Consider the following 23,634-nt stretch of genomic DNA (forward strand, 5'->3'; position numbering starts at 1 on the left):
GGTAACACTTTGGTTTTTAAAAGTTTCATTTAATTGGAATTCAGGCATTTAAACTAATTCTTCTTTCCTTCTCACAAGTACATTGGTTTGTATATTGATGTGGTTTTGAGTTTAGTTTTAGGCTTGTTCTCACCAATCCTTTACAACAAGCCGCTGATTTCCTGGTAAGAATTACAAACAGCTTTGAAAATCAAATCTAGAAAGGTAAAAACAACTTTGTAAGATAGAAATGTTGCAGGTAACCTTAACTTGAGCACAACAGCCTCACAGCTTCCAGTTCTCAGCTGCATAATATCCCTCCTCTCAGCATCTGTTCCTTATTGACTAGTGTGAGTAGGTGGTAATCTGACTTCCCTCCCTCCTCCAACCAAATGTCATGGGAAACAATGTTGAGTGGGTAATGCCCTTCTGTTTTGCTGCGAACAGGCTTGCAGGATATTCTTTTGAGACCCTCTCGTCACTGATGCTAATTGCCTTGTGTAATTGAAAAGGGAGCTCTTGCTCTCCCGGAGGCGGCGCTGGCTGCCTATTACAGGTGCCCAGCAGGGATGTTACCTGCAGTCCACTGATACTCTCTGGATGCTCATTCTCTGCTTCTGCCTGTTTGCAATAGAGAGAAGGAATCGATCTCGAATGGTGAGATTACAGGAATGTAACAGTTGTTGTTTTTATAATTGAACATTAAAAGCAAAGATAGCAAGCGTAGGGTTATATATTTTTTTAAATCCACGTGTAGTCTTTAAAGCCTACATGTGGTCTTGTAAAGGTGAGGAATGCCTTGTGCAATCTGTGTGCACACTCTGTCCATCACCATAATTCAGCCCTTCTGAGGATCCTGACGTCAGTAAGATTCAGCAGAAATGCTTATCAGAAAGTGTCCGAGTCCAGGTCACCCCCACCTGGAAGCTTGCACGTCTCACATCTAATTGTAGAGCATTCTGCTCAAGAGCCATTTTAAGGAGACAGTGTGCGTTTCTTGGCAACTCCAACAGACGTTGTAAAGCAGATGGATGAGAGCTTGGCTGAGGCACTTAGGATCTAATTGACTCAGGTGGCCAACTGCCATTGGTAGGTGTCACCCATGTCGTTATTTCCATACTTAGGATCAGGTGGAACCTTTGTCAGTAATGTCTTTTCACAATCTTCTGAAGTATCATATAGATACTTCAGAATAGATAGATAGATAGATAGATAGATAGATAGATAGATAGATAGATAGATAGATAGATACATGTCCCTTCTTAAGACTGCTAAGGAAGACTCCAGCAAAGAAAACCTTACATTGGTTCGTTTAGGTGGTTTTGGACGCACTTGTCTAGAAATTAATTACTTTTGAATAATAGCTGTGATTTGAGGAGTCATCAGCATAGCATTTGATTTCTGAAATGGAAATACTTGGTAGTAAGTTAAAGGTTCCAGGGAAGCTGGCAGAACTCTGTTGTCTTAGCTGTTTCTGTTACAGGATATTGGAAGGCATCTGAAGATGTGCTTTACAGAATGATAAACAGCTAACGATATGATGACATGATATAATGATAAAATGATATTACAGCTGCTGTAAAATAATTTGTGTGCATCTGTTTGCAGAGCAAAACTGACCGCATCTAACCTACCTAAGGAAGTAAGCATAAGTCTCAGAAATCAAAGGAGAAAAGTGTCGCTCCTATTTTGCCTATGGAGAGTAGAAGGAATGTGCCTCAAAGCTGAGAACTGTGCCAAGAAGTTATTGCTTATTTACTTCAACCTCTGGTTAATCTGAGAAAGCTGAACTGGCATTATCTCAGTGCTCGTCATAAAAATGAATAGCTGCGCTCCTTAGACCTGCAGTGGCCGTTCATAGGGTTTGGAAGATATGTGTGAGCCCATGGTATCCCTTGGGAAGGTAGAGGGTTGCTGTGTATTTAAAGAATCTTTCCAGTTCCAATACGGACATCTGTCATTTTCTGACTGGTGAAAGCTTGAATGGAGGATAAATGTTGATGCTGAAAGCCCGGGGTATAGGCAGCAGGCTGAAGGCTGATGGTCTCAGCAGCGCTCCTCCCCTGCACAGCCCTCAAAAGTTGAGGGTGGTAGAGTTAAAAAGCAGCATCTGCTGATGTTTCCCCTCTGTGTTCATCTAGGAAAATAACAAAACTCTGTCTAAGCAGAAATTAATGCTTTGTGGCAAAGCTCTGGCCATTTGGATAGCTGCAAATGTTGCACAGTGGCCCCCTTAGTGAAGTTTAGAGAGTCATTCTCATTAACCATTTTGGCAGTTGTTTCGTCTTAGGAGCTGATCTTCACACCAGATAGCACAAAGCAAATCTCTGCAAAGGGAAACAGGGCTGTGCCTTGAAAGGAGATTTGCTGACTACTGTAATAGCTTCACCTCTACAGGAGTTGACTGCATTTGGTCACCTTCTGATTCTCTGTTATATTTTTTGTAGATCTCTTTTTGTTTCCTCATTTTTATTTGCACAGTTGTTTGAGGGTTCCATATTGTCTATGTGAACTTACAGTATGTTTGAGTTTTGTTATAAAGAGCAACTAGAGACACATTCCAAGACAAGCTACTATTCCCTAGGAGGGTTTTTGACTTCTCAGTCTCTGTTTGCATTCCTCCAGGTGATGATAATGGGAAGAAGGCCAACAACCCCAACCACTGTAACTGCATCATAGACCAAATCTTCACAGGCGGACTACAGTCTGATGTTACCTGTCAAGTCTGCCAGTAAGTGTTTTTATTCCAATTCTGTGCTCTTGGTTTGAGGCTGCACGCTCTCTGGTGCAGCAGTGTACTGAGTTCTTTTTTGTGCATCAGAAAACTAACAACAAAATGCCTGCAAGATGAGAACTGTTCATATACAACATCAGCTGAATGCAATAAATTACCAGTTAACTATCGTGTATTGAGACGCTGCAAGAAAAAAAGGCTTCAAAGACTTAGGAATGTAGATTTCTTACTACTTTTAAAAGGTGGGTGATTACCAAGCTCATGAGAAAAAGACTTTCCAGATCTGTTTGCTTCCAGAAGTGTGCAGCTGTTGACACATGAAAATTCTGATATGCAGCCCTATTTTCCTTCAGTTAGGAGCCCCAGGTGTCTTCAGGAGAGGTTTCAAAGAGGCCGATGTTAGGTGATCTCAGGCAGCAGCAAGTGAATGTCTTACAAGAGTAAGAAAAATTGTATTTGTTGACGTGCTGTGTACTGGAGCAAGCTGACTTTCAAGGTGTTTGGTGTCACCACAGTTCAGAAGTCAGAATTTCTGTTTTATGAACCTTTTTTTTGGGCTTGCATTGTTGATGATCATTCGCAGTGTCCTATCAGTGGACACTGTGCTGTGTTGGGTTGAATCTGTTTTTGTTCTCAGTTTCCTGGAGAGATTTGCAGGAGATTTTCTGTAGGAAAAATAACTATGAATTAATGTTCTTTGCCTGCTGGAGCTGCAGGATCCTTGCAGTAAAACACTTTGGTGTGTCATGGCTTGGTATGAGCTTGGAAGAAATTTTAACAAAAGAAATTCTCTTTTAAAAATTCACAAGTTTTGCACAAATGAAGATAGAAGGGGGGAAAAAAAGGCAGAACACTGTAGGCTTGGTGAGATCTCTACTTTTAAAAGAGGAGAGGACTCAACAACAACAACAACAACAACAACAAAGCATAATAAATGCAATCAGAAAATGCTTCCAAGCAAGGGGCTTGAGTCAGTGCAGAGCACAGTTTTGGGCAGCTTTCCCCATGCTCTAGCTGTTGGCTCGCCTTCAGCTGTCTTCTACAGAAATTTGTTAGAGAACGTTCACTTCTTGATGCAGTTACTCTTCGGCCTCTCAAATTCCAAATGCTACAAAGAGATCTTCGTTTGAAACTGCAAAGGTTAATTCAGTGCGTTACCTTGTGGCAGAAATATTTGGTCCTCTTTTTAAGTGCCTTTCAGCACCACCTTTCATGTCCTGAGCAGAGCACCAGCCTTCTGAACTAGTAGATCTGCATGTAAGTGGTGCTGTTGATGTTAGATGGTGGTATGAACAGAGCATCTGTATCTAAGTAACCCAACTGGATCACAAATAAACATATTTTGCATTGAAATACATTTCCTACAGCACAGAAAAGTAATGAATTGTGGGAGAACACTCTGGAGCAACTATATGTTTATATGCATATATATACGTATATTTTTTGTCATCTTTGAGTGCCCTCTAGGGGTGATGTAGATCCCATAGTTCTTTAAATATCTGGTTGGAGTGCGCTCTCAGTTGAGGGAACCCATTCGTTTTACTTCCTTCAAGTATGTATTAAACTCCTTTCTTTTTCATAGTGGCGTTTCCACAACGATAGACCCATTTTGGGACATCAGTTTGGATTTGCCAGGCTCCTCCACCCCGTTCTGGCCTCTGAGTCCAGGGAGTGATGGCAGTGTCGTAAATGGGGAAAGCCATGTATCAGGCACCACCACTCTCACAGACTGCTTGCGAAGGTATGAGTTGAGATAAATACAGTTTTGGTGGGGTAAGAAGCATTTGGCTCCATTCTCTTCTCCACAGGTGGCAGTGAACAATGGGAGTAAGTGACGCTTTGTCATGGCATAATCCCCAAACAGTATGAAATATGTATGTTATACGTATTTCAGGTTATACACAAGGCAGAGTGGGAAAGAAATAGAAGAGCAACAGAGGACCTGACAGTGAACAGTCAAATCCACGTGATGCAAAGATAAATTTTACACTGCCTGCTGCAGGCACTGAGGCTTTATGTGGTTGAAAACAGTAGTGTCTGTCTCTGTGTCATCTGAGCTTTGACCTCAGCCCTGGAGGGGCTGCAGGCACAGAGTGTCCTGCAGAACAGTTTGCAGCTGAGCGCCAAAGTCTTATCTTTTTGCTTCAGAATTTCCAAGACATTGTTTTTTGGCTTTGAAAGCAGAAGATCTTTGCTGTCCGTCTGAAAATTAACTGTCTTGTTGAAGGAGGGGAATGAACATTCAGCTCCTTTTTTAGTTGCTGATGCATTTCAGTGCAATCTGCCCAAGTAGAGCAATGGTAAATGCCCAGTTGGGGTATCTGAACTGTAGCACTTAGCCTGAATACCTCCAATAATGGTCTGTTTTCTTTTTAATTCTTTCCCTAAAATGTCACTTAAAAGCCATTAAAGGCTTCTGTTGAGGTGCTGGAGAGATGCAAATAACAGCGAGAAGTGATTTCAGCATGTGTGAAAAAGTCTGATCACATTGAGCATCCTTTTGCTTTTTTAATGTGTTTTTCAGGTTTACAAGGCCAGAACATCTAGGAAGCAGTGCCAAAATCAAATGTAGTGGTTGCCATAGCTACCAGGAATCTACCAAACAACTCACTATGAAGAAATTACCCATTGTGGCCTGTTTTCATCTCAAAGTAAGTTCACAGGGGGCAGACAGAGCTCAGGGTGTTTATTCCTCTTTCAGAGGATGAGATAGAAGATGTGTCCAGGAATTTATCTTTCAGTGGGTCTTCTTTTATTATATCAATTAATATGAAGAACAAGTTGCATGCCTTGATAGATGTTCTATTAGGATACCATTATAATGCCTGTAATGTAGCTTTGCAGTACATCTCTGGGAACCTAGCAAGAACCTAGAACTAAAGTGGGAGGACAAGTATGGTACCTGAACCAGCCTAAAAACCAGTCTCCAGTAATGCTTATTCATTCTGCACAGTAACATTTTTATGCATCTACTGGAAGGATGCCTCAGAGGAAGCTCTGTGCTGAAGGGAAAGCATGCAGAGGTTGCAGTGAGGAAGGATTCTTTTATCTTCCCAACTAATTCACTGAAGATTACTCTTCAGCATTTCCAATCCAAATTATGTCAGATGGGAGATATGTTATAGTTGGTGCCCTCAGCTTGTTAAGTCCTGTGTGATTTATGTCTTAAATAAAAAGAGCATGACTGTGGTGCAAAGTAAGCATCTATCATAGAGGATGACTGTCATTCTGTATCAGCAGGCAAAGGGTCCTTGAAAAGTGATGCCGTGGGCCTCTACGGGAACAGCCGTCACGTAATTGCATCTTTGATATACATGAGCTTTTCAGATGCAGACCTCAGGTCCTGAGTGTCTCCTGGGACAGAATGACAGAGTCCCATCACTGCTAGGCAGCAACTGATGGTCACTGTCCTCAACTCTAGCAGCTGCCTATCTAGTGACAGTAGTAAGCTACATAAAGGAAAGCAGTATTTTACCTATGGCTGTGGCAAGTGGAAACATTTTGAACAGCAGCCTCTGTGCTGTGTACCAGTGAAGGCTCCTACTGTGTCACTTTCCAACTTCTTCTCCACATGCTTCTTTTGGCTAATAAATTTTTAGATGATTTCTAGGCTTTGAACTTTGGTGAAACGTGTGAGTAGCTTCAGCAGTTTCGGAAATAGGCCTTTATCTCATACTTGTCATGGCAAAGTAAATGTTGGGTTTTGCTGTAGCAAGCGGATGTTTTTTCAGGTTCATTTTCCAGCAGCCTCTAAGCGAGTTCAGTACATTCATGCTGGAAAATCTAATATTCTGTGTAACTACGATGTCATTGTCACACTGAGCAACTCACAGATTGTATTCAAGAAATGACTGCAGCTTGGAACTGAATGACATAATGACTCCATGGCCAGCATAGCAGCCATTTAAAATGTATTTTCAGAGTTTGTCTCGCTTGTACAGAAGCTTGTTAATAAAAACATGGGATGCCACAGGAAGGCCTGCATTCATTTGAAGTGCTTAACTCTGATTTCCAGTAGAGAAAGGGTAGTCCAGGTGGGAAGAATTCCCACTTCTGCAACTTATTGGTCTTTTAAGACTGTTAGGGACAATTGTGGTGCCTTCTGGTGATCTTCCTCATAAACACCAGTGTTCCCTCAGTTACATCTTCCATGTTAACCAAGGCAATACAGTGTGATAAGCCAAGTTACTGCCCTGATTGAGACAGTCACACTGTTCCTTTGTTTTTCTGCTGCTGGTCATGCTCTTCCTAAAGGTGGTTCCTGCATGGCAGGCTTGAGGTTTTAAGAGTTCTTGGCTGGCTGCTTGGCTTTTGATTTTGGGTTTTTTTGAGAAAGAGTTTTGGGGTTTGGGTTTTTTTTTCTCCTGCTTTTCTATTTTTTTTAATTTCGTTTTATTCCTTTAACGCAGAGTGGTTGGCAAGATATGTAGGTGATTCTGCCCTTTGGACGAGGCCGTATCAATATGCTAAACCTCCTTCAGTCTTACGCAGAATGACTGAAGATGTTTGTGAAAATAAACTTATTTTTTTGGAGTGGTTGTGTTTGCATCCAAAAATGCAAATTTCATTTCATGTTTTGAAGCAAAAGAGAGACACAAAAGATAAGGATTCTGGAAGTCCTCGCTTTTCACGTCTGGATCTGTTGCTAGGGAATTGTTATGGCACCACAATTGGAAAATAATTAACTAGAAGTGTAAATAGAGCAGAATTTCTGAGAAATGGAGAGGGAAGCTGCCTTTAAATAGAAACTCATTCATGTCTTTCTGTTATTTGTTCCCGTTTCTATTTAATGTTCAGTCGACAAGATGAAGAAAAGGGCGGTGGGCGCTGCAGGCTGCTCTTGGCTGAGGGACAGGGCTCTTTTATGACCATATTCCATTTTTGCCTTAATTTGAATTGGTATTCCTGTGCATGTGTCATTTGAGATGATTGGATGGATGGCTTGAATGTGTGAATCTGATAGCAAGCTTTTGCTGTCACCAGTTTTCTGTGCTGATGTCGGCAGCAGCTGCAGTGCATTCGAATAGTGCATAGTAGAACTGAACACTGTTCTGCTTAAAGGCTGTGTTTGCTCTTTTCAGTGTATTTTTGAACATCAGTTGAGAGTAAATTTGTGTGGATACACACTAAGATAAACAATCTACTAAATACTGTTTTATTTTCCTTCCATGAATAGTGACTTATTTTCCTAGTAGAACACGTTCTAGCATTTACCTGGGGGGGATCCCTGTCCAGCCAGGTGGTAGAAGAAATCAGGTAGTGTCCCTAGCTGCTGCCTGTTGATATCCTTTTGTGTAACCATACCTAAGCTTAGGATGCTTGTAATAGAGAGGCTTTGTCTATCTCAAAAGAAAAACCAATTCTTCCACTTTATCCCCAGCGGTTTGAACACTCAGCCAAACTGAGGCGAAAGATCACTACGTATGTCTCATTTCCACTGGAGCTGGACATGACACCATTCATGGCTTCCAGGTATGTAGCAAGTTTAAATCCCCCAAAGATCTGTATGGAACCTTACCAGTTCCATACACATACATCATGAAACATCCTTGAGTCGAGCTGATAAAGCAATATTTATAATGGTACTTCCACTGTAAGCTTCTTGAAATGTGTATCTTTCCTAAGTTAATTTTTGATAGACTGTTGAGTTTTGTGCATCAGAAAGGACTTAATAGTTCAGGCTTTTTTTCTTTAATTAATGCATATTAAACTTGTAGACTCAGATTCTTTGTTGCTTCAAACTTTTAAGTTCTGTGCTCTGGTCTCCATGGCCTGAGAGCCCACCTAGAAGTCATCTCACATCACAGCTGGGTGCTCTGCAGTCTAGATGCAACCCAGTGCCCAGATGGACATCTCTGAGGCTATAAAAACCTTTCCTTTCTATTCCTGTGCACATGCAGACTTGGTTTGGTTGGTTGGTTTGTACCTTCAATCTTTTTTTTTAAGAAGGCTTCAAGAAAAGCACATGATTCAGGTTGAAACAGGTGTTTCTAATTGGTATTTAAGCAAACAGGAAGGCTTCTCCCACCTCCCAAGTTTGGTAGAGACATAATGTTTATATTGAACAAAACTGTAAAGTTTTTCCTTCCATAATGAAGAAATTTAATCAGCTCAACTGACGAGTATTTATCAGGTATTCCCTTCAAATATACAAGACTATATTCAGATTTAATTTGAATCCAAAGCAATGCAGGAAGCCCCAAAACATGACATCTCTGAACACAGTATCTATTTGATGCTGAAATGTTCGTAGTAATTTCAGACTTCTTCCCTGAAGTAAAATAGATCCTCCTTCTAGGAGAGAAAGGAGAGCCCTGAAGCTCTGTTAAATACTGTTACATTAAGAATATATGGTTTGTTCCAGTACATTCTGGAGATTTGGAGACTTTTCTGTTCCTCTGTGGTGAATTCTCTATGGATAGAACAGGATCTGCTGATGAAAGTTATCAAGCATAATGGAATATAGAGGGGATAATCAGGAGGCATAGCTCAGTAATCTGAATTCCATCGCCTATAAAATGAACGGCATAATCCTATTGCTGCTGTCAAAACACAAAATGAATTTACAAGTCAGAGCCAGGATGATTGACCCATCAGAGGATAAGGGATTGAGGTAATTAGATATTTTAGCAGGTCTAAAATACAAATTGTTTCCTAACCTTTTTTAAAGCTTTTTGGATAGGACATTTGACGTAAACAGATCTGTATTTGCAGCACCAAAGCCTTGACTGGCAGGAGAAATGATGCTTCCTATGTAGTAGCGTTGCTGCAAGAACAAATAAAGCATCTTTAGCATCCTAATCAGCATCCCTTCTCTGCTGCTAAGCAGCACTGTGCTTTTGAATTAGGACCTGGATTGAGCAAGCCAATGTCATGTAAAATCTATTTCCTGGGTTTTGGAAGCCACTGCTTTAAGTGACTGAATTTTTGTGTGTGTGTTGCAGTAAAGAGAGCAGAATGAACGGGCAATACCAGCAGCCGACGGATAGTCTAAACAATGATAATAAGTAAGTGGTACATTCCATGACTCCTACTGTGAAGGGTGTAGTTGGCTTCTAGAAGGAGATGCACAGCCTGCTGCATATCCTGCAGCACAGAGTGCGTTACCGCGTTTGACAGCACAGTAAGTCTGAAGTGTTGCAAAATAAAGCTTGGTTTGCCATGATTGCATTCCCTTTCGTGGGTTTGTGGCAGCTCATTTACTGATCTGAAGATGGTAACCCCAGTAATTAATTGATCTGTGGACAAAATCAGCAGTTACGGTTCCGATACCCAAAGGGGGTTGTGTTGCCTTTAAATGTTCCTATTTCTGTTGCAATAAGGGAAACAAGTCCCAGAGGGCTGAAAGTAAGCTCTGATGACTTCAGTAATGAGGTTCTAGTCAGTCACAAAGTGGCTGGTACAGAACTTGCTAAAGAATTTAGGGGAGAGTAATTGAAACCAATAGACTTTGCTATATGGAAAATGAGACGCTGAGACAAACTGTTTTAAAATAAGGTTGCAGGTTCAGTCACTGCAGTCATGTGCTAATGTTGTGTGTTTAAATTACTCAATGAATGCCTCAGATTTCATTTGGCACTGAAAGTTTCATAAGGAAATGGGAACCATGCAGTAGATTTTAACAAAAACCAACAGCTAACTGGGTCTCATCACTGCTGTCACAGAAGCAGACACCAATCGCGTGTGCTCCAAGTGGTCCTAAAGGGACTGACTTGTTAGATTCATGAAAGAAAACAGGATTGATCACTGTTGAGGACTGCATGGGATATAGGTTGAAGAAGTTGTTAATGAAGAGGGAGATAAGTTGATTAGGTAACACCAGAGGTGTCTTGAGCTGCTCAGCATGCTGCATGCCAGTAAACTGCTGTGGCAATAGTAGAATCCTCCATGCAGGGCAAGATGAAGGGCTCGTCTCAGAAGGGGATGACTTGGAGACATCTGCAGCTCTGTGGGCACTCAGCTGGAGTAGGAGCCGACTGCAGCACTGCTGTCAAAAGAGCTCTGTAGATTTTGAAGATAAGTAGGACAGTATCAAGGGAGATTAGCGAGATTATTTTACCATTGTGCAGCTGTGTTTGTATGTAGGTTGGAGGGACAGTACTGTAAGAAAGAGGTAAAGGCTGGAGAATGTTCCAGAAAGAGCCACAAGTATATTCATGGCAGGGAGCAAAATCTTAGAGCAAAGAAGTTAAAGGCAGCCTGATCAGTGTGTCAGTATCTTTCTTTCAGACAGAGTTGTCTGCTGCTTTTCAGGCTAGCAAACAAATGCACAGAAATATCTAGAAGGTGGAAGTAGAGGCTGAATGCGATATAGTATCTAGTGCTTCAAAATACGTACAGACTTTCCAAATTAAGGATAATGAATCAGTATAGCAGTTTATCACTGGATATGCTGCAGACTACCTCCTCTCTTTCCCCTGGAGTGTTTTTTCTGGCTCTCTTGAGTTAACTAGTTCAGAAGAGGAAAGTAGAAGGTAACTAAGATAGCGATCCTCTGCGGGGATGCATCAACTTCCATGTATTTTAGAAGAAAAATCTTCAGTAGCTTATATTGGTGAAGCTGATGGCTGTCATCAGGAGGGAATACTGCAGTAGGAGCAGGGAGAAACACGTTCCCTTTCCCTGGGCAGGGTTGGCCTCTTCCCAGTTAACATTAAGAGCTGGTGTTTTATTGATGGATCCTATCCTTTACTGTTTCAGTTTGTATTTATGAACATGAGCTTTTGCCTCTTTAAAATGTCAGTTATTTTTGCCCTTTTGATCCGCGTATTGATTGACTCTTCTCTGTTCCAGGTATTCCTTGTTTGCAGTAGTTAATCACCAGGGAACCTTGGAGAGTGGGCACTATACCAGCTTCATCCGGCAGCACAAGGACCAGTGGTTCAAGTGTGATGATGCCATTATCACCAAGGCTAGCATTAAGGATGTACTAGACAGTGAAGGGTAAGTGAACTGTGTGCAGTGTGAGGTGCCGCAGCGTAAGAAGAACATAAAACTATCAGAGAGCCCAAAGGAATTGGTCTCGATCCTTATGGGTCCCTTCCAACTCGGGATATTCTGTGATTTGATGATCAGAGGGAATCACTGGGGACTGGGGTGTATCTCAAAAATAAGGTTAACTTAGAAAGTGAAGTCTTTATTTTGGCATTTTCAACCATGGGTTTGCTACAGGAAAGATGAGCCTCTTTAGGTTTTGTTTTAATTATTCATGACGTTTATGTTAATTCCTGCAGGCACAGATGTTCAGCTTGCAATTTTTTAGGCAGATTTTCCTATTTTCCTTTTCTGAACTTCAGCTGGGAAGAAAAAAAAAAAAAAAGGCTCCAGTGATATCCGAATTTTGCTTTGGTCAAATTATTTAATGCTGACTTACACTTTGAGGTCAGCAGAAGAAAGTTTGTCTTTATTGAATAACGAGGGGCTAGTTTTGTGCTGGGATGGGCTATGACTCTGGAGAGAGCTGCCATAAGCAGTGAGAACAGGATCTACAACACAACCACTGCACATCTGGCTCATTGTGAGCTGGTTTGGTCTCTGATCCGTTTTCCTTGGTCTAGATGAGCGCTGATACTGAGTAGGCCTGCACTGTGCAAGGGAAGCTTCATGGGACTGGACACAGAACAGTATTAATTGGAAAGTCCACAAATTGCTTTGAAGCATTTCAACTGAGTTTTGTGGTGAGCCCATCAGTGTCTGTTGTACAAAATGAGCACAGAGATCAGTGTGCTGCCTGCTAGCATGCCTGCCCGAGGGCTGGATTCTGTTCTGTAGCAGTACATGTACAGTAATTAAGGACAGGAAGAATTCTGTCCTGCTAAAACACCAGATTTGAGTACAGATTGAGACATACGTGAGTCATGTTTGGTTGGGACACGTGAGTTTTCACCCACATGCCTGGCTCTTTCTGTTTGTCAGATAAACGGCAGACGGTTTGTGGTATTCTAATGTCTGATGCTCTGGTTATGGGATTCTAAAGGAACAATTGTATCATGAAGCATCTCGGTTATATGTTGTGCTGTGATGTGTTAGATGGGTGAGCATCAACACTGTCCCATCTTCCAGAGCTTCTAGGTTCTAAGTAGGTGCACAGCACGAGGGTCTGACTGATGGACAAATGTTCCCTTTCCTGAGTCCCTGGTGGGATTGTCTCAGCTGCCTTCCCTCCTCCTCCTGTGGGGAGTTGGCATATCCCTGGAATTGCTTCGATTTGAAAAGAATAACATGAATAGCTCTCATTTTTAACAGTTGCATCCATGGAAATGGTGATCTGCTATGATTTGTAGCTCAAAGCTGAAACTGTACCTCTGCTTTCTTGCAGATATTTGCTGTTCTATCACAAACAGTTCCTGGAGTATGAATAGCCTTATCCAGCAGCTTGTCAGATATAAACAAGGAAGAAAATAAGCAAGCCTTCTGAATCGACACACAAACCTACCTGAAATAAAAAGACCCATTAAAAAACAACTAGCACTGAGCTGTAACAGGACCTACTTGACACTGGCTCCAAGCCTGGCAGAGTGAGAAATGAACAATGTCCAACGTGTATGCGGTCCCGCAAGGACAGAAAGGGGAAAAAAGGAGGCTGCAGTCAGTCACTTATCAGAGGAAATACACAATGAAAGGAATGCTCTGGGTGGGGGAAATGGGAGCAGAGGAGTCCGGGCACTGGTACATCTCCTATGTTCCTCCAAAACGTGTGTGGGAAGGCAAGGGGGTGTATTCTCATCTCCATAAAGCATCTTCTCCATTGGTGCTTCAGCTCCAACGACCAATCATATAACAGTTAAAATTTAAAAAAAAAAAAAAAAAATTAAAAAAAAATAAAATAAAATCCAAGCCCATTTTTTTATGCATCTGGATCTGAAAGCAGTAGAGTGGAGGAGGAGGGAATGACACAACTAAAGGACTTGGCGAGTATCTTTTTATTTGTGAATTTTAGTTATTAAATAAATACAGTATGAAACTATTAGGCTCTTTTATTGCCCCCCCCCTTCCACCAACAAAAGAAATCCTGACTTGTGGAACTGAAGCTGCAGTACAGACAGGTTTCCAGGCACGCCTGCGTGCACAGGTAACGCTCAATGCCACCGGGCTGCTCACCCAGAGCATCAGCACAGATCCGGTCCTGGTTGAGCCCTTTTTGTTTTCTTTTCTTTTCTATAAATAGCTATTTTCTTAATATTTTTTTTCCTTTTATTCCCTTTTTTTTTTTTGTTGTTGTTGTTGTTGTTGTTTTTTCATGAGAATGAACTTCATAACTGCAACCATCAGTAAAAATGACTGAATTGCCGTGTTGATACTGTTCTTTTTAATGTTGTGGATGCTTGAATTTCACCAGATCTCTTGTTTTTGTTGCTGGGTTTGATTGATACATTTTTGGTTCTGTTGGGTTTGGTTTTTTTCCCCCTCCCCGTTGCTTTCCAAAGGCGTTTATCTGTGTGATGCTTGAAAGAACCTCCCTATTGACAAATGTACCATCTGTTGGAAGCGGTTGCTGCTGGGGGGCAGCAGTGAGCGATGGATGTGCTGCTATTGAGCACTTCTGCAGTGCACTGACTGGGTTTTTAAGTAAACAACACGTTTTGCTGGTATTTGCTAGGCTGGTATTGGTTCCTTGTGCCCTCCCACATGTGTTAACTCCTCGCGTGCTCTTCTCTTTGCAGTCTGTGCCCTTGGCTCACAGCAGCTGGTGCACCAGCTTTTGCTTTGTCACAAATACGGTTTTGTTCCCTTTTCTCTCCCCGTTCAGCGGGGCTCGTTTGCCTTCCTGGATAGCAGCAGTGACTGCTGCTGTGCTCTGTCTTGCTCCCTGGAGGCCGGGCTGCGGTTTGAATTGCAGCCCGTGAGAGAAGCCATTCTGAACAGAGTTTAAAGGAGCAAAACCAGCATTGCTCTCTTTTCCTTACAGAGCCCAGACAGAACTGTTCTGAGGGTTATGTGCTGCTTATGTTGGTGTAAGTGCCCCACCAAAACAGCCCTGAGCCCTGTGCGTGTATCCAAGCAGCCCATGCTTGACTGAAGCGCAGTGGTTATAAACGTTGGATGTGTTTCATCTTTTAGATCTGGCGCTCCAGAAATGGCTGTGGGTGCCTGACCTGCATGTGAGGGCTGCAAGGGGCGGGCTGCAGAGCAGCACTGGAGGATATCGGATGAGAATCAGTGAAGCCCACTTTGTTTTATCAATGAGCATCTGGCAGAGAAGCTACACAACAGGATGGTGGAACTGCATCCGAACTGCGCACAGACAGCACGAGCTGCTTCGGTTCTGCTGCGGCAGCTTGCAGGAGGGAAGGGAGAAGCAGCCGCTGATTGAAGCTCCGTGAATAGCAGCACAGCATCAGCGTGGGAGGCACCGCGGCACTGATCGCTACGGCAGCGATGGCGTGTGCTGGTTTCGTAACCCGGCTCTCTCCGATCGTCATGCTCGAAATAACGTCGGGTTGTAATCGGGTGCTGCAAGATGTAACCAGTGAAAAATGGCTGGAGAAATGCAGATTGAATGGTGCAACACCCTCCTTCCCTCCTTCCCTCCCTCCCTGAGCTGGGCACAGCGCCGTGCAGATGCTCGGTGACGCTTTCTGCCGCCTTTTAATAATGCAGCGATCTTGCAGAGGGAGCCGAGGAGCAGCCCTTCATTATTCCCATGGCTGCAGCCGCATCCCCGCCTGCTCCCGCTGCCGGAGGAGCAGTGCCACCGCGCGGCTGTGCATCACCGCTGCTCAGTCTGTTGTGCTGGGGCTCAAGGGGCATCTCTCCTTTCCCCTTTAGAACCAGACTGCGCAGGGAGGGACAAGGCCAGCTATTGAAATCAGCCTGGTTTCCATCGCCCCCACTCCCCTCTCCCCCCACCTCTCAGCTGCTGAAAGCCCTGCACCAGCACAGGTGGCTTTCAGTGGGAGATGTGGAGTGAGAGAGGTTTCAGGGCTCTGTTTTGGTTTCAGAATAGCAGCTCTGTGTTAAATGCTCTTCCCTCTCCCCCAGTCCCTCCTTGCATTGTGCCCTCCTGCTTCCAGCAGTAAATCAGCACAGGTTGCTGGGGAAGCAGTGTTCAAAATGGAAGAACAGCCGCTGCTGTACAAGCAGCACAACCCATCCTTATGGCTCTCCTGAACAGCCTTTGCCTCAAATACTGGGATGCTTTCTCATTGCTCAGCTACTAGAGGGGCAGCTCTTCGTGCTGGTGGTACCTAATGAAACCCAGAGCAAAAGCAGCGATGTGAGGAGCTCCTTCAACCCCCACGTTATGCTCTGGCTCAGAGTCTGTGCCTGCAATTCCCACTTGGTGCCAGTGTTTGACTGCTGGCCCCACTTCACAGTGCCCATGGAGGGATGCTGCCAATGTGATGGCGATCCATTGATTTCTCCCAGTTCTCCAGCATCCAACTGCTCTGTGTAGGAACCTCTGTATGTTCTTACTGTGGATTTGACCAAGTTTCTCCCTGTTACCTTTGCTGATAACTCTATTTATATTTCCAGGTGGGGAGGCCACGTCTGATGGTGAGGAATGTTCCCCTCCAGCTTATCAGGGCTGGAAGGAAGGACCTGGCTGTGGGTGTGTGCGTTGCCTGTTTTCTGGGGCACAGATGGCTCAGTTTGAGCAGAAAAGGCTGAAGGACTGGGAGGGGGAGGTGGTAACCAGGGAAGAATTGAGGATGGTTAAGAGTAGAGGCAGAGCTGAGGCTGAGCGAGAGCAGAGGCTGCAGGGCTTGCTGGGAGGCTGAGGTGGGTTTGGGGCTGTAAATGCAGCACCACACAGAGCTCATCCCACCCTCAAAGAGGAGACTGAGAAGCACCGTGTTGGTTCCCAGAGATGGCCTCAAAGCTTTGCCCTGCTCACCAGCCATGAGATAAAGCACGGGATGTCACTGCACCTCCAGCCTCCTGCTGCTCCTTACAGCTCTGAGGGGCTCCCCATGGCCCTGGTGCTGTGTGTGTGCAGTGCTCAGCCCGGTGCTGCCTGCCTTGGTGGTGGGACAGCAGGAAAGCAATGCATGGCAGGGTGGGGAAGGACTGCATCTGAAGGACTGCATCTGCTCGTGGTTCCTCCAGCAGTTTATTTTCCTATCCCCAATTCACACATCTGATGACACTCCCATGTATTATTTCAAGTCTTGAGCTCTGGTCTGAGAAACAAACTCAAGGCCTTGAATCTCCTCTTGGGAGTGATTCCACGCCAAGCAGAAGCCCTGCACTCTCCATTAGTGAGAACTTAAAGTTCCACGCACTGAACCCCCAGTTTTTCCATAGCAGCTTTCAAGCATCATCATTCCCGGCTCTGTCAGCAGCACAGCAGAACTCAAAGTGTTTCAGAGGCTTCTCAGCCCGGGATGGTTTTGCACAGCAGAGCCCCATTGCAGCAGTGATGCCGGTGCCCAGCACAGTTCCCCTGCTCCTGTGTGTGAAGCTGCATCAGTTCCCTCTGCAGAGGCCAAGCGATGCTGATGGAGGAGCTGTGATGAGGAGCCCCTGTGGGATGTCAGCCCCAACCAGCAGCGCACACGGAGGTGCCTGCAGAGGTTGAGCAGGAGGATGGAGCCGCTGCTAACGGAGAGTTTGGGTGAGTGGAAAAGAACAGTCTGTGCCTGCAGCCCTCGAGCAGAGGCTGTGCTCAGCCCATCCATCCTGGGTGCTGGAGGCAGAGGGTGATCAGCTGTGCTTGGGGAGCAGCCCTCCTTTGCAGCCCGGTGCAGGAGCTCCCGCAGTCACACCGTGGGCGTCTTCTCTTGTGAAGGGGAGCAGATGATTTTGAAGTGGCCATCGTTGTTACTGGGGATCGCCCCCGCGCTGCCCATGCTGCATATCCCAGCGTGAGGGGCAGCAGCTCGTTCCCCTGCGTGGCAGGATGGGCTGTGGCACGGTTTGCTCTCCTGCACAGCGGAGCCGTGGCCGGGGAAGCAGAAGCCGCAGGTTTCCACCGGCTCTGGGGCTTTGCTGCCCGTGGATCCTTCACCGACACTGCCAGCTTCCACCAGGTGATCTGCAGAGACGAGAAACACAGCGCAGGGCTGCACCACAGCCTGCAAGGAGGCAGTGCTGGAATGCACTGTGTAATTACATGCGCTGCTGCTGTGCTTGAAACGCATCACCCACATGTGTCCTGCTGCCCCAAGGGCAGAGGGGTAAATGGGAAGGAGCCTCGAGCAGGGGAGCTGCAGGTGTAGGACTAAAGCAGCTGTAACACTGATAACGTTACACGTGGGTTGTTTTTGCCCTAAGTGCTCCTGTTGCGCCATGTGCTGATGCAGCAGTGCTGTACAACACACAGGGGCTGCTGGCTCGGGGGCCACACAGCGCTGCATGGACTGGCAAAGGGCTCTGCTCTGTTCATCTGAGCTCTGACAATCAAGGTTGAGCGCAGGGTATTGAAAAGCAGGCGGTAAATCCCTTTTCACCTCTCGGCTGCCCTTAAAAGCAAAGGCTGAATGCCACAACATCCTCGAGGTCCTGCTCCTTCCCAGGCCGTGTGACCCATTGCTGGGTCTGTTCCCTCCCTAGGAAGGCTCTGCTTTCAGGTGACAGCCACCCCCCGCTGCCCATCCCTCCCATTGCCCCCTTCACTCACCCTTGGCAGGGTCCTCCCGGCAGTGGCAGGTCCCGGTGCTGGCCTGGCAGGAGCCCACCTCCCCCTTCCTCCGCAAGTGTGTCCAGCCCAGCACCAGGGAGCAGACGAGGGCGCAGAGGCAGAGCCCCAGCAGCAGGTACACCACCAGCCACGGCTCCTGCTCCACACAAACCTTCTGCTCCAGTGCAGCCGCGGGAGGTGATGCTGAAACCAGGGCGGCTGGTGGGGAGTGACTGGAGAGCAGAGATCCTGCAGGGCAGGCAGAGAGCAGAGGGCAGACGGGCACAGAGCGGAGGGCATCAACATAAACTCACACCTCTCCCACCCCTCATCCCCCATCTTACCTCCACACGCGGCATCGCATTGCTTGGGGTGCTGCCCACACACTGTGCTGCAGTTGATGCACTTCTTCACCAGCTCGTCATAGTAGAAGCCAGCTCTCCTGTTACAGACCGCAGACTCTGCAGGAAGGGAAGGAGAGGAGCAGAGCTCGCTCTGAGCACATCCATGGCCCACTGGGGAGGGATGGGGTCACACATGTGGGTCTGTAGGCAGAGTTTGGGGGCGTTGTGCCTCCAGCTCTGGAGTTGGCTGTTGGTCACCCTGCTGGCCACGAAGACACTCAGCTCTTTGCAGGGCCCTTCCCAGCAGCTCAGCCCCAACCTGTACCAATGTGTGCAGTTATCCCTCCCCAGCTTACAGGGCTCCACACTCGCCCTTGTTGAACCTCATGGGGTTCCACTCTTCCCAGCTCTCCAACACATGATGACACGAACAACTCCGTGCTGCACTGCACCCAGCTGCTGCCACAGCCCCACTGCTGTGTTTCCCTGCGCTTTGGGGTTGCATTTTGGTGCCCCACTCACCGCACAGCGCCTTGCACCTCCGCTCGGCCGAGCTCCTGCACATGAGGGTGCAGGGGATGCAGAGGCAGAGGAGGCTGTCCCAGTACTGCTGGTTGGTGCAGTTGTTCATGGCGGCTCTTCCCAGGCACGTCCCATCCATGGCTTTGGGAGGGGAGGGAACCGTGTGTGGGGTTGGTGCGCCCAACGCTGGGACCTGTGCAGGGGGACACGCGCAGCGCCATCAGTACCAGCAGCTGGATCTGTTTGTAAGTCTAGAACCTTCTGAATTCCTCTGCGGCCCCCGGGGCTGCTCCTACCGCCCTGTGTCATTTCTGACATCTCACTTTGGTGTGTCAGCATCATATCGAAACCCGCTTCTGATGTGTCTCATTTTCCTAAGCAGCAGAAGGAGCTGCGTCCCTCGGGGCAGCTCTCAGCAGCACATGGGGGGCCCCGAGAGTGGGAGCTCTTCTGCTGTTCCCTGCTCTGTGGCTGAGCTCAGGGCTGGGGTGAGCAAAGGGGTGTGATGCTGATGGGGGGCTTTGGTGGGAGCCCTGAGCAGCCCCGGACAGCTGATATTTAAAGGATGCTGTCGCTGTAAGGGTTTCATTCTTAGCAGCCGTTTGCTGATGTGGGTGCCCGCATCCCAGTGCGGAGCCGCAGCTGTTTCCTGTGGGTCGGCTGCCCAGGATATGGGGAGCTGAAATGTTTGAGGCACTGACACGTGGCGCTGAAATCCGTGCAGTACCTCGGCTGGGGCTGCTGCCTTCATGGAGACACGGTTTGACTTCAGTACAGAAATGGCCCCATGCTCCGGGAGAGGTCTGTGTCTCTGCAGTGCGATACAGCCCCTGTAGTCCCAGTTGTTCCATTCACATTGCTATGAACCTAATTGCTTTCTATGGAGCCGGCTGACAGCAATGCCTGCAGCACAGCCTGGCTCAGGCCTGCTCTCTCCTCTAATGCACTTTAAGGACTTTTTACCCCCCAGGAGCTGGATGGAGGTGAGCTGAGCGCTGTCCTGCAAAGCCAGGCCATGCATCCCCTGCACCCACCCAAAGCCCAGCACCCAGCCTCCATCCACAGCATCACGTACCCACTCCAGCAGCACCAACCATCCCCACAGCCCCACGGTGCTCTCCGCTCCCTTCCAGCCCCTGCAGATGCAGCCCCCAGCCCCGCAGCCCCGTACCCCGAGCAGCCCCACACAGTAACTCACACTCAGCTCTCCTGCAGTGCTTATTGTCTCCTGGCTGCTGCCATCGTGCTGCCAGCTCCAGCCCCGTGTGCTACTCTGCAGGTTTATAATTAGAGGTCGATTTGATTAATGCCTGGGCCATGTGTTTCCTGGGGCTTCCCCTTATCCCTTCGATGCAAATTGGCCACTCACACAGCGCAGTGTATTGGCTCCTTGATCTGCAGGGGGCTCAGGGATGGGAGGGAGGCACCGTCACCAGGCACACGATGGAGATGTCTTGGTGCTCGCAGCAGGGAGAGGTCCCATGGGCCGTGCAGCTCTGTGTCCCTGGCATCGCCCATCTCCATGGGAGCTCTTCCATCCAAGGGAATGGCACAGAGATGTGTCAGGGGAGGGCTGGGTGGGGGATAAAGGGGGGAGCTCTGTGCCAGAGGTTGGTGGGCATAGAGCAGCTCCCATGGCAGTGGGCTCAGCCCCACACTGCTGGAGCTCAGGAGGCATCAGGGCACTGCCCTCAGACGTCAGGTCTGGGTTTGAGTGGTGCTGCGTGGAGGAGGGGTTGAACTCCACAATCCATATGGGTCCCCTCTGACTCGGGATGTTCTGTGATTCTAAAGTTCTTCTGCTGAGCAAAACGAGCACCCTGAGCTGGTCCAGCTGGCACCGTGTTGTTGCTTTCCCAGGTTTTGCAGAGGAAAGGAGCAGCGATGGGAGCAGGAAGGATGGCACAGCGGGGAGGAGCGATGCCCACACCCGGGGGTATCCCCACACTCCATTAGGTCTCTTTAGAGTAAGCAAACCAGGCTGGACAGCCGCTCTTTCCCCCTCTTTCTATTGGTGGAGTGTTGATTTGTGTCAGTCTCTCCCAGCACTGCAGCACACAGCGGTGACTCAGCTCAGCCCGGGGGATGGTTCCGCAGAAGCAGCTGGAGGGGGAGGAAGGAGCAATACCTGCTACTTTCCATAAACATCAGTGGGGCAGCAACAAGGGTTTTCCGTTCAGCACAGAAACTCCTGCCCTGTGTGAGTGGGGCCGTGAGCTGGTGGGGCTGGTGTTGGTGGGATGGAGCTCATTGCTCATGGCAGAGAACGTACAGGGGATGGCTCTGCTGGGAGCATCTCATGTCAGGACGGGCTCAGCCCATGAGCTCGGTGCTCCACGGGCTGCCCGCCTGCAGGGCTGGTGGTAGAGGAAAAAGCAATGTTGGCATTGTGAGTGTGACGGAGCCAACATGGAGCTGCAGCTCTGCAGCTCTTGGGAATTTGTGGGGGAAACCTGCCTCTGCAAATAGCAGTGGGACTCTTGCAGTTTCCACTCTGTGAGCCCTCAAGAGGGAAGTGAGAAGCACTTGGGGGTGCTTTGTCCCTCCTCAGTGAGCAGAGGGAGGCCCTGTGAGCTCAGCTTCAAAATCCTCAGCTCATGCTATGACTGGGACCTTGTTCCCTGCTCGGGTACCTCTGAGCAGCGCTGTGGCCTCTGAGGTGGCACATGGTGCTGCCAAACAGCGGTACCCAGAGCTGGGCTTTCCTGGGCAGTTTTGCTGCTTCCTGCATTCCCTGTGCTCACTCAGGGCTGGACCTTGACCGAGGCATTTCTTGCACACGTGCACCCCGTGAGATCCAAAAAAAGGCTGGGGGGGGGGAGAAGGGGGAGACAAGAAGGCGAAGAGGAGACGATTGGGATCGAAACCGAGCAGAGCGCACAGATGGTGCCGAGCTCTTTTCTTTCAGCCCGGTTCCCTGCAGACACGATGCTGCGGGACCACAACAGCCCACAGCCGAGCTCCTTCTGCCGAGCTCCTGCAGCTCCGCACCGCCACCCGCAGCCCGGAGCCCTGGGGGGGACGTGAGGGAGCGGCAGCGCGGAGTGATGCGCTGCACCGGGAGGTGGCAGCCGCGATTCGCTTAGTTCCGCTCTGCGGCTCCCGCAGCCCCGCAGCCCATACCCATACCCATACCCATACCCATACCCATACCCATACCATACCCATACCCGTACCCGTACCCGTACCCGTACCCATACCCATACCCGTACCATACCCATACCCATACCCGTACCCGTACCCGTACCCATAGCCATAGCCATAGCCATAGCCATAGCCATAGCCATACCCATACACATACCCGTACCCGTACCCATACACATACCCATACCCATACCCATACCATTACCATACCATACCATACCCATACATACCCAACTACCCATACCCATTACCTACCCCATACCCCCCCCCATTAAAAAAGACCCCCCCCCATACCCATACCATACCCATACCCATACCCATACCATACCGATACCCATACCCGTACCCATACCCATACCCATACCCATACCATACCCATACCCGTATCCGTACCCGTACCCGTACCCATACCCATACCCATATCCATACCCATACCCATATCCACACCCATACCCATACCCATACCATACCCATACCCATACCCATACCCATACCATACCCATACCATACCCATACCATACCCATACCATACCCATACCCATACCATACCCATACCCATACCCATACCCATACCCATACCATACCTATACCCATACCCGTACCCATACCCATACCCAAGTGGGAGGTTCCGCAGCCCACGTGCAGCTCGTTTTGCAGCACGGCCTCGTTCTGCTGCCGTCGAGTGGCAGCCAAAGGATGCTTGGAGCCCACCCGTGTCTCCGTGCTGCAGGGTCTGACCCAGCAGCTGTGCTGGGCAAAGGTGCCTCGCTAAAACCCGGAGCAGAAGAGCCATGATAGCGAAAATTGGGCTGGCTTTCCAAACCTGGCTCCCTCTGGGGTAAGGGTGCCCTGTACTATTGCTGCCACAGCAGCACCATGATGCATATCAGAACCAAAGCACCACCAGCATTTTCATGAGCAAATCCCCACCATTGCCCTGTCCCACAGCCAGCATTGAGGGCCCCATCCTGACAGCCCCAACAAAGAGCCGTTCCCCACACCAGGCTGAGGGTGTTGCTGGAGGAGGGCTGCCCCTTGCAGGAGCAGGCTTGCAGGATGTCAAGTTAATGCAGTTAATTTTTAATGCTGAAAAACCCTGGGGAAATTCCATGGGGCTGGAGGGAGGCCAGAGGGAACCGAATGGGTAAAGGGGATAAAAGGGCCCACCCTGGGAATTACAGAGCAGGTAGAGCTGCTGGCGGTGCCCAGCAAATGATGGGCTGGGGAACTGGGGACAGTGTCAGCCCCAAATTAGAAGCTAAAAATATAATGAAGGTCGTTAGTTTGGTTTCATGGATGGCAGCTCCTGTCAAGTGAGGCGGCTCCGGGTTTGGCAGGGCTCTGGGCTA

At 47.8% G+C, this 23,634-nt stretch overlaps 2 protein-coding genes across 4 annotated transcripts in view; one reads left to right on the plus strand and one right to left on the minus strand.

Moving 5' to 3' along the window:
* Window positions 1-14,017, plus strand: part of USP22 (ubiquitin specific peptidase 22) — an 87,178-nt gene extending 73,161 nt beyond the window's left edge. For all 3 annotated transcript variants that reach the window (XM_015876787.2, XM_015876789.2, XM_015876788.2), the window contains 7 exons: window positions 2,605-2,710; window positions 4,296-4,454; window positions 5,238-5,364; window positions 8,094-8,185; window positions 9,658-9,720; window positions 11,507-11,656; window positions 13,032-14,017. In XM_015876787.2, the coding sequence (XP_015732273.1) occupies window positions 2,605-2,710; window positions 4,296-4,454; window positions 5,238-5,364; window positions 8,094-8,185; window positions 9,658-9,720; window positions 11,507-11,656; window positions 13,032-13,074 (740 nt within the window). In that variant the 3' untranslated portion in view covers window positions 13,075-14,017. The remainder of the gene's footprint in view (window positions 1-2,604; window positions 2,711-4,295; window positions 4,455-5,237; window positions 5,365-8,093; window positions 8,186-9,657; window positions 9,721-11,506; window positions 11,657-13,031) is intronic.
* Window positions 14,018-16,746: 2,729 nt separating this feature from the next.
* Window positions 16,747-22,213, minus strand: TNFRSF13B (TNF receptor superfamily member 13B). The gene is made up of 5 exons (XM_015877033.2): window positions 20,340-22,213; window positions 19,142-19,334; window positions 18,620-18,736; window positions 18,276-18,524; window positions 16,747-17,690 (listed from the first exon to the last, which is right to left on the minus strand). Exons 2-5 carry the CDS (start codon window positions 19,278-19,280, stop codon window positions 17,416-17,418), a joined length of 780 nt encoding a protein of 259 aa, XP_015732519.1. The 5' UTR covers window positions 19,281-19,334; window positions 20,340-22,213; the 3' UTR covers window positions 16,747-17,415.
* Window positions 22,214-23,634: the final 1,421 nt, after the last annotated feature.

This window comes from Coturnix japonica, chromosome 14 (genome assembly GCF_001577835.2).
Source record: "Coturnix japonica isolate 7356 chromosome 14, Coturnix japonica 2.1, whole genome shotgun sequence".
Lineage (NCBI taxonomy): Eukaryota > Metazoa > Chordata > Aves > Galliformes > Phasianidae > Coturnix > Coturnix japonica.

Excerpts from the sequence above, each read along its gene's own strand:
- TNFRSF13B (XM_015877033.2), bottom strand. The coding sequence starts at position 19,280 with ATGGATGGGACGTGCCTGGGAAGAGCCGCCATGAACAACTGCACCAAC. Across the intron at positions 18,525-18,619 it reads ATGCGATGCCGCGTGTGGAG|GATCTCTGCTCTCCAGTCAC; the intron begins GTAAGATGGGGG and ends CCTGCCCTGCAG. Across the intron at positions 17,691-18,275 it reads CCGGGAGGACCCTGCCAAGG|ATCACCTGGTGGAAGCTGGC; the intron begins GTGAGTGAAGGG and ends TCGTCTCTGCAG.